Source organism: Ciconia boyciana, chromosome 5 (assembly GCF_034638445.1).
Source record: "Ciconia boyciana chromosome 5, ASM3463844v1, whole genome shotgun sequence".
Taxonomy (NCBI): Eukaryota; Metazoa; Chordata; class Aves; order Ciconiiformes; family Ciconiidae; genus Ciconia; species Ciconia boyciana.
In genome coordinates this window covers 25,987,325-25,999,692 of record NC_132938.1, presented here as the reverse complement: position 1 = coordinate 25,999,692, position 12,368 = coordinate 25,987,325, and the positions used below count along the sequence as shown (strand labels likewise).

Below are 12,368 nucleotides of genomic sequence, written 5' to 3'. Positions count from 1 at the left end.
CAAAATAACTGGATTCAGCTCCTTGCTCCACTGAATGGTGGAGGAAGATCCCAAAGGAGAAAAAGCACTAGCTATGTTGTCCTCTTTGCTCTGTGTAGACTACTGTCCTTCATTCAGAGCCCTACTAGCTGCAGTTTCATGACTTTGTCCTAAGTAATGGCAACTCTTAACAAATTACTATGTTTGAAAAAAATCCCAAGAATACTGGTTGACTGGTGATGCTACACTACAACCCTTGCTACTCAGGATTGTTGGTAGTGCACCTACTCCAGCGTATCAAGCAAGAGCTGGAGGGTGCTAGGTACCTGCAGAGGAGGCAACTGGTAAGGAAACAACGTGTTTGAGTAGGACTGAGAGAGTTACTGTTGGGAGGGAGGGAGGGAGGGATAGCTGTCAGGAAAGGACAAGGTTCCAGCGACTGCACGTCCCATTTTACATTGTTTCGGCAGAGCACTGCATGACTACTGAGTACACGTCACAGACCTTCTGGAACAATCTTTCAGGCAACAAGCAAGACAGTTTGACCACGACTTAGGAGATCTGGATTTCAGTGCCAGCAACTAGTGAGAAACTGAAATACTGGGTGCAAGTCATTGAACTTCTTTGTGACTCAATTCTCACTCTAAACAAGGGAAGACATGTAATATGTGCCATTATGAAAGTGCTTTGACCTTTCCACGTGATAAGCACTGTATCATCATTCTCAGATTCTGTATTAAGTAATGATCTCTGGAAATAGACAACAAGGCAAAATATAAAAGTACAAACAGCACATCAAACAGCCACAAGCACAGGGGGTCACATGTACCTACCACAAACTACCACTTGCACTAGTTGGAAAAAATAAACCAGAACCTGGCGACCGCAGCACACCACAGCAGGTCCTCCAGCTATGCAGTGCTGTTCACTGCTATGGTTTTAGAGGAGCTGCCTTCTTCTTGTTGCACATGCCAACATTAGTTCTTTCCACATTTCATGCTAACCTCTCCCTGGACTACTGCATCAATGTCACTCACTAGCACACTCACACTGCATGCTTCGCTGCCTTTGTCATGCACCTTTGATTGCACCTTTAGGTTGCACGTACAAGTGAACTCCTTCCTTCCTTTTTCACTGTTTTTTCTTTTCTTCAAAAACTAAGCATCACTCATGGGGATTTTTATCTGTAGAAGTGAGATGGAGAAAGTGTTGATTATTTCAACTTGGATTTTCCAGGAGTGGTTCATTTGGGATTCCTGCTGAGGGCTAGTGTATGGATTTGCAGGGGTTTTTTTAGAACATTCTCTGAATCAGAAATTATTGTTCATATGGAAGACAGTATGTGATGACAATTGCTGGTACTCAGACAACAAGAGATCTAATTTTACACATCCTTAAGGATGTTCAGCTACAGAGTGTCATTGGAGAAGGATGCAAGTATCTGGGACTAGCTCTGGGCTCTATTACTTCTTTCCCATACTTCTGAAGGGAAAAGCCCCAAGGTTTTCCAAAGTTGGGAACTGGGTAAGTGATATTACCTTCCTCCACACTCTTCCACTTTGGCCCCTTGAACTGGAGAGGCCTGGTGACAAAAATCAGCATAAGATGGGGAAAGACATACTGGGGCAACATACCATATATCTGCTTCAGTGTAAGCAGCAAAAAGACTTAAACCAACTATTTCATCCATGTTCAGGCCCTGGACCAGTGGATGACATGATCCCTCACTTTGCCAGGCATTTAGATAATTTAACAAAATCGTATTAATTATGTACAAATAGAAAATTCATTTGTACCCACAGAAACTTCAACTCCCTGGTACAATGGAACAGTTACATCTATATAGTCACAAAAGCAAAAAGTTGCTTGTTATCTATTTACTACATTTGTGCATTCTGAGAAAAGTGAGTTTAGTTCTCATCTAAGTGCACTTACTTCTGGAATTACACAGATCCTCAATAAAAGGCTTTGGACTAGAAGTAGTCCTCCATTTACACTGGCAAAGAAGTAAAACATCACAAAAAGGAATGCATCCCTGGAGTCACGTGGAACGTACTTCACCTTAGTCAACATATGCAGATGTAGGTCCCAAGATCACAACTGGATCCTTAGCATGTTTAGAAGAGTCTGAGGACTAGGAGTTTTCATTACTAACCACTGTAGAAGGTACTGTACTTTCAGCGAAAGTCTCATCTTACACGGTTATGAACTGTCACCCCAACTATGTTTTTGTTTTTAAATGTCAAAAAATGTACAAACATAGATGTAGGCATAGAATATTATTATTTTTATTGCTCTTGTTAAAAAGTCAGTGTATGAATTATGGCACTATGCTGTAAAAATATAACATTACTGAGTGCTCTAACAGTGCGAGGTCCATTATGACAAGATTTTAAACATGAAGCATGAGCTTCAATATGGATTTCCAAATTAAAAAAAAAAGCGTAAGAGGTAAATGGATTAATAACTGATTTATCTGGAATTTCAATACTAAGTGAATACAGAGTGGAACTGCAAGAACCAGACATATTTAAGACATGACAGAGTCACACAAAGCTTCTAGAAATTGAAGAGTAAATTCTCTTTTGCTTTTTGACCTACATAGAGGTATTTGTTCTGCACAGTAGATGAATGTTACAGCTCCCTATTAGACTAAAACCACAATGTGGCAGGGGTATTTGCATGAGAAAAGGAAAACGCAAAACAGAACCTTTTCTACATTGCCAGTCAGAGAAGAAACTGTGTGTTTTGAAATTTTAAAAATAAAAACACCAATTTAAGAAAAATAAAATAAAAATCAGATCTCCTGGGTTAATCTCCACCATAACAAAACAGTGATGCCTATTAACTCTGTGCTTGGGGACCGAACAAAACAATGGCACTATTCCTAATTCTGAAGCAAACCCAAACAACTGCATATCCATGAATATTATTGCACTTGTAGCAGTGGTGCTTTAACTGGCCTGAAAACTACTTTCATTGTATTAAGGAAAGTGAATTTTATTTTTTTTTTACGTGTGTAATCTTACTCGAAAGATGCATTGTAAAAAGAATGGTGTCCTAATTCAAGCTGCCATACCCTTTATAAAACAGTTTAAGCATATCGAGCACAACATGAAGCTCTTGAAATGCCCCACTACTTCAGAAAAAGTCTTAAAGAATAACATTTCCCAGAGGATAGGTGGGCACAGAGTACCAAATATAGGGAAAAAAAATGACAGTGGGCATTAGTTTCCCAGCAAAAGGATGTCTTACATCACACAGCAGTTCAGAAATAAATAAGATGAAACTTGAAGAGTGAATATAAATCCTTGGATGATGTTGCAAGAGTCACAGGCTTCACCAAACCAATGTCAGTGTATTTTGTTAAGCATAATGCAGTTACTATATACAGTATGTTTATCAGATAATGCCAACTAACAATACACTAAATTAATGGTGGTTAAACAAAAAAAATGTACTAAAACAACGTACTTATAAAAACAGATGGCAACACCCCAATTATGCATAGTTACATATGATGAAGTCCAGCTCTGAAGTCCAATGGATTGACACCTTCAAGCATCAGGAAGCAGTTTTCTGAAGCGTAAACAACATAATTAACAGAACCCAGTCAAGCTGTAGGGGAATTACATTGTCAAAAATATCTCGAGTCCAATCACAAAACTCTCTGTAAATGTTACCACTGCATAGCTGCAGTGGGGCAGTCATCCATTCAAAGGTTTTACACAGCCATATTTCTTCAAAGGACCTTCTAAAGGATGCGCTATTTAACATGGTGGTGATCTACACACAAACAAAATATGTGACGAACACAAAGCACTTAGGTTTAGAAGCACTTAAGGAAGAATCCATGACATCTTTACAGTGTATTGTGTATGACTGCACGCACTATTAAGTTTCTCCTGCTTATTATTATGTGGCATCTCACTGTTCACAGTATTTCTACATGCTAAGAAGAAAGAGCCTTCTCCTTGAGAAATCAGCTTCTCTGGTATGGGAAACCACCATGCCCCTATCTTGCTTTGCTACAGTAAGGCATGTACAATGAAGGTGACAATGGCTAATCCCCATGGATCATGACAAAAAGACCCAGTTCTTCCCTTTGTTTCTTGTTCAGCTTCTCTGCTCCATTACAACTGTGGATGTCAGTCAGCATCCATGTGTTCTTGCCTAGTAAGTAGAGGCTTCCCATCTGTATCACCAATCTTTTTCTGCATCTCTTCCACTGCTTTCAGCAAAGCTGCTCGCTCCTGCTCAAGAGTGAGAATGGACTGCTTCAATTTGCTTTCATTGGTCAATAAAAGCTCTACTGTGGCTTCAAGGTTTTGGATCTTTCCATTTGCCACCTTTCAAAGTAAGAAGAAAGGAGAAGGGGGAGGAAGGAGGGGAAGAAAAAAGAAAGGAAATTCATTAATAACTGAAACCAACTTTAAACTATTTTTTGAGATACATTAATACATATAAAATACTTTCCAAATGATGAAAAATTGCAAAGGTAAATGCAAGTATGAATATTATTAGATCTGTGTACTTTAGACTGGCTATGGTTTTGCCTACAACAAGAAACTTCCCTCTCTCAGCTTGATTGCTTTGATTAGTTCACAATTAAATTCAGAATATAATACCAAGTAATGAAATTAGAAGGTTACTAAGTCTGCAAATTATATACCAAAGAACTGCAGGTTAAGATAAGCCTCTGTATGGATCAGTTGGGAGACATTTTTGGCCAGCCATATTTGTTGAATTCCATGTGCTTTGCAAAGCAAAGACAACCCAGCCTGTTAGCTGCATCCTCATTTCATCTTGACATGGAGTCCAACAAATGCCAGATTTGGAGGCAAAGGGGGAGGAGGGGATTTAGTGCTATATGCAAACGGACAACACATCTTGAAAAATTAAAAAAATTCTCCTTCAAAAGGCTGTACATATGGGCATTCTACTTCACAGTGAAACAGAGTATTAGATTGTTCAAACTGATCACATGAGATCTATAGGTGAAGTATTTTTACAAAAGCATAAACCTGTTCGGCAGAAGTTTCAGCACTGGATAACATTTGGAGACAAGAGCACTGGATGGTCTTGGCTTTCAGCGAAGTACTTGCCTTTCTGATGAGCTCACTGCCCTTCATGTAATTATGGTGGGTTAAAAAGTTCAGCCTTTGGAGGCAAAATATTGCCCCCAACTATGCCCCATGGGGCAAAAAACCATGACCCACATTGTTTGGTGATGCATTTTCCTCCCATCAGCAATGGGTCACCTTTCACCATAGGAAACGAAGACTGATGAAGCCCACCTCTACCTCTAAGACAAAGGGATTGCTCCAACACTACAGACAGTTAAATTCCCCACTATGATGTTAGGTGCTGACTTGCCAGCACTAAGGTGGAGATGAGCTTTGTAAAAAACTGCTTAGGGCTGCAAAGTCTTTATGGGCAGGAGGGGGTGGAAGATCCCCTGATGCAGGTACCTATAGCACATCACATCTTGAATCTCATCCCAGAAATCCCTCTCCCCATTCAACAATTTCCTTGCCCATGTGCCTGAAGCTTTATGAAAATATCTTGCAGAGGAGCAGCTCTTCTGACCTCTCTAAAGCTCATCTTAGAACCTGAAACAGGTTCAGACCTCACAGAAGCAGAATTTACAGCTTAAGCAAATTTTTGTTAGGAGAGGCAATCTAAGTCTGTGTGCTGGTTTTGGCTGGGACAGAGTTAATTTTCTTCACTGCAGCTAGTATGGGGCTATGTTTTGGATTTGTGCTGAAAACAGTGTTGATAACACAGGGATGTTTTAGTTACTGCTGAGCAGTGCTTACACAGAATCAAGGCCTCTTCTGCTTCTCACCCCACCCCACCAGTGAGTAGGCTGGGGGTGCACAAGAAGTTGGGAGGGGACACGGCCAGGACAGCTGACCCCAACTGACCAAAGGGCTATTCCATACCATATAACGTCATGCTCAGCATATAAAGCTGGGAGAAGAAGAAGGAAGGGGGGCGATGTTCGGAGTGATGTCGAATAAGTAACCGTTACGCGTGATGGAGCCCTGCTTTCCTGGAGATGGCTGAACACCTGCCTGCCCATGGGAAGTAGTGAATGAATTCCTTGTTTTGCTCCGCTTGCGCACACAGCTTTTGCTTTCCCTATTAAACTGTCTTTATCTCAACCCATGAGTTTTCTCACTTTTACCCTTCCGATTCTCTCCCCCATCCCACCGGGGGGGGTGGTGAGTGAGCAGCTGTGTGGGGCTTAGTTGCCAGCTGGGGTTAAACCACAACAGCCTGCACAGTTGGCTAGCTTTAGCCATGATACAGGACCAATGGGTGACAAACCTGAACTCCTTCCCTCACCTATTATCTTACAAAGTCTATGTCTTTAACAATAATCAAGAGGCTTGAAATGTCTGCTTCTTACCCTTGAAGTCCCTTTCTCCATCAGACTAAATGTATGGTCAAAAGTTTTATAACAAATGTCCTGTTATAAAGCAGCTAGAAAGCTGACTTCTTGAACAGTTAAGCAAAGAATAACTGCTACAGAGACCAGGTGTACTGCCTCTGAAAAAGCTGCAGACTGAACAGGCACTGAGCATATATTAGAAATTATTATTTCACATGTTGTCTAAACAATCTGGATAACAGTTTAAAAAAAAAATCTTGTAAGAAAGAGTATATCTTTATAGACAATGTATCCCATATCTGATGTATCTCTAAATTGTGATACTGGCATTAGCTTTCCCATTTGTGATAGGCTAGTATCCCTGCTGTAATAAAGCAACATTTTATGTAAAAAAACATAAAAATGAAGTTGAGAAAGCACTTTGTGTATCTTTTGTCATCTTCTACAGCTATAATTTTAATTAGAAGAGAAGAGACGGTGTGATGAATCAACTTTTCACTAATTGCAAGCATATGCTCTATCCACCCCCGGCTCAGAATTTCTTCTGCATTTAAACTTTAAAGGCTAAACTAAATAAAATTGCAAGTGGCTACGCTTTAAAGTCACTAGACCAAATGCCAATCTCTCCTGTGCCTTGGTGTAGGACGGTCTCTTCTGGAAAGGTGTATAAATTAGAATGTTAATTAAACATGAAATATAAATTGTACCTGCAGTTCTTCCAGGAGATCAAAGTTCTGTTTGCGCAAGCTACTGTTTGCCTTTTCTAATTTATCCAGTCTCTGATTGTCATTTAAAGATGAATCTATAAGCTCATCCTGAAGCACATGGTATTCAACTTCATAAGCTTGCAACTGCTTGGCAATATCCATTTCAAACACCTGTTGTATATAAAAATATTATTAGGTGTTGTGCAGATCAAAAACATAGCTCATTTAATGCTTTAAAATCTATGAATCTAGACTTAGATATCTAATCACTGCATACAAAAAAAGGACTTAATTTTTGGCATTCACATTTCCTACTCTGGAAATGGCAAGATTGCGGCAGTAGAGTGCAATACATTGGCATTGGAACTACTTAAAAACTTTGCAACTGATTTGCTGCCTGACTTCAGCAAAATCACTTACACTAAAGTTTTCAAGAAGTGTAGACTTTGTAGGCTACTCCCCTTTTTAGATTTCAAATTTATGCATCTCAGTTTGGCATAAACCCTACTAGACATACTTGGAATTAAATGACACTTTAGAAAAGCATGGTTCAAGCCCACATGCCACAGGTACAAGTGTAAGGCTAAGTGGAATGAAAGCTTTAAATGAAAACCAGTAAACATTGCTAGGTTTATTTATGATTCTACGGTACTCCTAATGACTGAAAGAAAATGAAATAATCTACCCTTACACTAATACACTTAATGGAAACATCATGTAATGTCAAAGCAGATTTCTATTATTGTTAACTACGAATTACCAAAATGAGTGCTCAGTCTTATACATTAATATTAAGAAAAACTTTTATTTTAAAAGGAGATAAATAGATTGAGGTGCACAGAGTGTCCCAAAGGAAAAAACTGCTATTGTATTTTCCTTTTTCTAGGTTTTGGCAAAGAACTGCCTTCAAATTATTTCAGAAATATGTCTCTCACATCCCTGAGCTAGTTATCTCCTCTGAAAGCAGTGAAGAAGGTGGTAAATTAAAAGGACAAGTGTGCTCACAGAACATAGTAGAAACAAAAGTTGATTTAAAAATGCATCTGGAAAATAGCCCAAGAACAGAAGTTCGAGGGTTATTCTTTATTTTTAAACCTCTTGTACCTTATTCCTTTTGGAAATTAGTCAAATATCAAATCCTATCTTAAATACCTGTTGAAATAACAAGAATTATTTCCTATTTTATCTATCTGCTTTGTCTACAAAACTTTTAACTGTTGGTTATAGTTAAAGAAAACATCAGTTTATTAAATGTTCCTGACACCTGCTACATATGCTATAAAAAAAATTCTCTCATAGTTGTATAGCAGCAACAAACAAACATACTGAGCATCTAAGTACAGAAGGCTGATAGACAATTTTAATTTGAGTTTGGTTACACATATGGAACTTTCATTTTCTGTAGATCTGAGCATCTCTGGAGAATACACTGTTGAAATTTCAATAAAACAAACGGTGCACTTCAGCAGGGCAGAATGCTAGTTCCTCTCATGACCTCTGCCACTTCTAGCCTCTGTGCTCTTGGGAAGGGAGGGAAATCCCTGCTGTCATACCTAGAGTATCAAATCTGAAAGGGGGGAAACATGAGGCAAATCAAAAGCTTGACTTGAAATCTAGCTAACTGAAGGCATGTTAGGGCATGTAAACCAAAGGCCTTGCTGCAGAAGGTGTGAGGAGGATGGGGATTAGGCCAGGAGCTGTCTATGGACTGCAGGGCTGGCCAAACAGCTGCTCTCTTCAAAGGCAGCCCTGATCAAAGTGGGGGAACTGCTCTCCCTTCAACTCACTTCTACCTACCCACTTTAAATTTAGAGCAGTCAGAGCTGTCTAAACAGTGTATCTCTCCCTCCTTCTGCTCAAAGCCAATGGTTTTCTGCAGGTCACTTAAGCACTGCAAGTCTCTGCAGAGCTGTACACTCCAGGCTTTCAGCCCGGCAGGTAACATACCATCTCCTTTGCCCCCTAGAAATCACTTGCTTTCCTTCCCCTCACACAGGCTTTCTAGTTTGCCCCTCCTTCCTTTGATAGTAAGCACTAGAAGCCATTTTTCTGATCCTAATTCAAGCACATGTCCCCTGGAAGCTTTGCTGCCAGGGATCAGAAGGGAGCCCCTCGTAAGCATTCTGCAGTGTACTGCGCTGCTGCCTGCTTTGTTTATCAAGCCACAGGCTTTGCAGATCTCCTGCAGCCCTTGGTGAGTGGCAGGCATTTGCAGTTCTGCGCAATACACCCACCATGTTTTGGACCACAAAAGGCCTTCAGAAAAACAGGCTGAACCCCATCTTCTATTTGTCTGCTGCAAATTAGATGTCAAGTGCAACAGTTAGGGCTTCTAAACAGGCAAGCCTTAACTGCAACAATTTGTGATTTTTTTCAGATTCCACAGTTGTCATCTGGAGCCTTCTGCTAGCTTAGCAATATTGCATCACTCTCCTTGTCTGCCATTTTAAAAAAGTATATCAAGGATTCCCAGTTTTTGCTGTCTAGAGTCACTGCTTACTGCAAGAGACTGCACTGCCCCATGTACTCCCGGCAGAGGTACAAAGACACTGTTATAACATAGTGAACCAGCACCATAAAAGCCAGTATAGACAAAGTCAACATAGGGAGGCTTCTAATTTCATTAAGTAAGGTCAACATTTGTGAGGCTCTTCTAAGTCAATTTTTGCTTCTGAAATGAGACTTGGAGAACAAGATTCTTTGGAGACAGGAAAACTCAGAAGGCTTTTAGCCCAACCTTGCTGCTTTTTTGTGGAATGCACTGTGTATGGGCTGTAATATTGCTGCCAGTAACAAAGTGTTGCACACTTCCAAAAAAAAAAAAGTAAACTAATTTTCATTAAAGGCTTCATAAAGTGACCATAACCAACATGTAGATGTATGAATACAGAGGTACTATAAAAGTCATATGCTTCCAAAAGTTTTCAACATCTTCAGAACTACAGTAACAGAATTCTCAGCCTGAAGTAACACAATACACTGTTGTGGTTTTTCTGTCAAGAACTTGTTAAAAAGAGCATTCCTTTGCATACTACTCATATGTTCAGATTATTTCATACCTGACTAATGGTCTTTTCCATCTGTACCAAACCCAAGTTGGGAAGAGTGCTTTTAATAAAGTCAACAATAGTTTCTAGGTTCTCATGCTGCAGAATCAAGGGCTTGTGGCTTCCCAAAAGGCTTAAAGCCACTTTAAATATAGCCTCTGATCCTTGAAGAAAGAGCATATCTGTGAAAACAAACAAAAAACAGAGTACATCAAGCAAGCACATCTTTTGACAAGAATATTAAAACAGTAAAACGTCCAAGGACAACAACTTCTCATAGGAGGGATCTGGAGGCTAGATATACTGTGCCAGACACGTGCTTTTGTTACCATGGCTATGGCTTTACAAGTTTTGTAGGATCAAGTTTATTATTGTGAATAACACACTTGACTAACACAATCAATTATTAATTTGTTCAGTGAGTTTTCATCCAAAAAATCAAATTCAAATTTAAACTAAGTACACAATAAACCAGGTAGTCAAGTTTGTCAGTGTTGCTACTTTTTGTGCAGTTAATCATTTTGTGCGCTTTTTTCTTTTGAGATGTTCATGGGAATCTGAATTTGAATAGAATTCTAATCCCGATGCCATTTAAAAATTCTTATACAACAGGCAAAAACTACACCTGAAGACACAACCGAAGATCTGAAGTTCTGTTCTTTTCTCATCTGGTGGAGAAAGCTACAAAATCTCAGTTAATACAACATTGAGCACATGAGGCTAAATGTGCACTTTCCAGCAGCCTCAAGTTTCACGTGCACGTGCTTATTTTTAGTATGTGTCTCAACCACTTATGTTAATGTTCTAATAACTACATTAGTAAGTACCCTGAAATCTTAGTAATACAGCTTAAGCATTAATATTGCAGGTGGCCCTGCAATGACAGCACCTGGCATACATTCAAGCACACTGAAACCACAGTATATAGTGACCTTTCAATGCAACTTCCTTTCTTTTCCTTTACAAATTGCCTATGTCTTTATAGGGGAAAGAAATAGAAGACTGCAATGAAAGCATCAGCCAAGAAACTCATCTTCACAAACCCATCTGTCCACAGTATAAACAGCATTGCCCTGCATTTGACTTTCCTGCTACTGTAACTCAGAATCTGCTCCTGGTTTTATTGAGGGACTCACTACAGGCAAAAGCATCTAACATATGAAACAATACCGAAGGAAGTGGAAGACAAAGAGAAGATACTGTGGTTTTATTCCATATTTCCTAAATATATTTTTATTTTTAAAGGGCTTCGCTCGTTTTTTCCCTTCTTTGTACTTGAAGCTGTGAATGAAGTCACAATCACTTACGAAGTAGTACAATGACACCAAATAAATAGTATGTCTTAATGATAAAAAAAAAAAGAAAGAAGAATAAAAAGAGAGAGAGAATAAAAAACACCACAGTAAGGGAAACAACTACTAGCAAAACCACACGTATCTCTGATGTAGTAAAGAACACATGAAAACACTGGCTAACTGCCTTTCTTAGTAAAAGCAACCTCTCTTTCCAAATTTGTATCAGAATGAAATTCCCCCTTGCGGTCTTTTGCCTGTAATGTTGAAGCCATAACTCATTTCAACTCTCTCTCTCTCTCTCTCTCTCTCTCTCTCTCTCTCTCTCTCTCTCTCTCTCTCTCTCTCTCTCTCTCTCTGAGAAAGAACCACAAGTGATAACTAACCATAAATCTTGCACTTTGCCACCATTTTTCCTAAAAGTGGTGTAAAATTTTTCAACTCTGATTCAATGTGAAGTCCAAAGGCAGGAATGATTGAAAAGTGGCAACAAAGCAGGCATCTGCCTCAATTCTCCATTGAAACTGAAAACTATGGGAAAATGCTTTATAGGGAAAGCTCTATATTAGGACAGGGAATGCTGAAGAACAGCTAGGAAACACAAAGTGAAAAAAACAGAGCTGAAATAATGCATATGTATGATTCGGCACCTGCCCCATAAAGACATGTAGATTAACTCAAGGTGACCTGTAAGTTGTTAATGAATGTCTGTATGAGCTAAGCTGGTAATATACAGCTGAAATCCCTCTCTCGTTTAAAATAGCAAGTACTTAACAAAAACCTGTTTGTTATCCACTCCCCACGCTTCCTGTTAAGTGGGCTGCTAGCCAACGACAGTACAGTGAAGGTACCCAAATTAATGTCAGGATGACTGGCAGCCTATGGGATTAAAAAAAATCAAGTTTTATCTACAATCTTGAAACAAAATAAACATTATTCTACCACG

The 12,368-nt window shown here is 39.3% G+C and overlaps 1 protein-coding gene across 9 annotated transcripts in view; it reads right to left on the bottom strand.

Annotated features, from left to right (window-relative positions):
• Nucleotides 1–2,254: 2,254 nt before the first annotated feature.
• The window catches only part of TBC1D1 (TBC1 domain family member 1), a 115,729-nt gene continuing 105,615 nt past the window's right edge, over nt 2,255–12,368 (bottom strand). For all 9 annotated transcript variants that reach the window (XM_072863457.1, XM_072863460.1, XM_072863466.1 and 6 more), the window contains 3 exons: nt 10,143–10,312; nt 7,084–7,254; nt 2,255–4,328 (listed from right to left, as the gene is read on the bottom strand). In XM_072863457.1, coding sequence (XP_072719558.1) covers nt 4,128–4,328; nt 7,084–7,254; nt 10,143–10,312 — 542 coding nt within the window. In that variant the 3' untranslated portion in view covers nt 2,255–4,127. The remainder of the gene's footprint in view (nt 4,329–7,083; nt 7,255–10,142; nt 10,313–12,368) is intronic.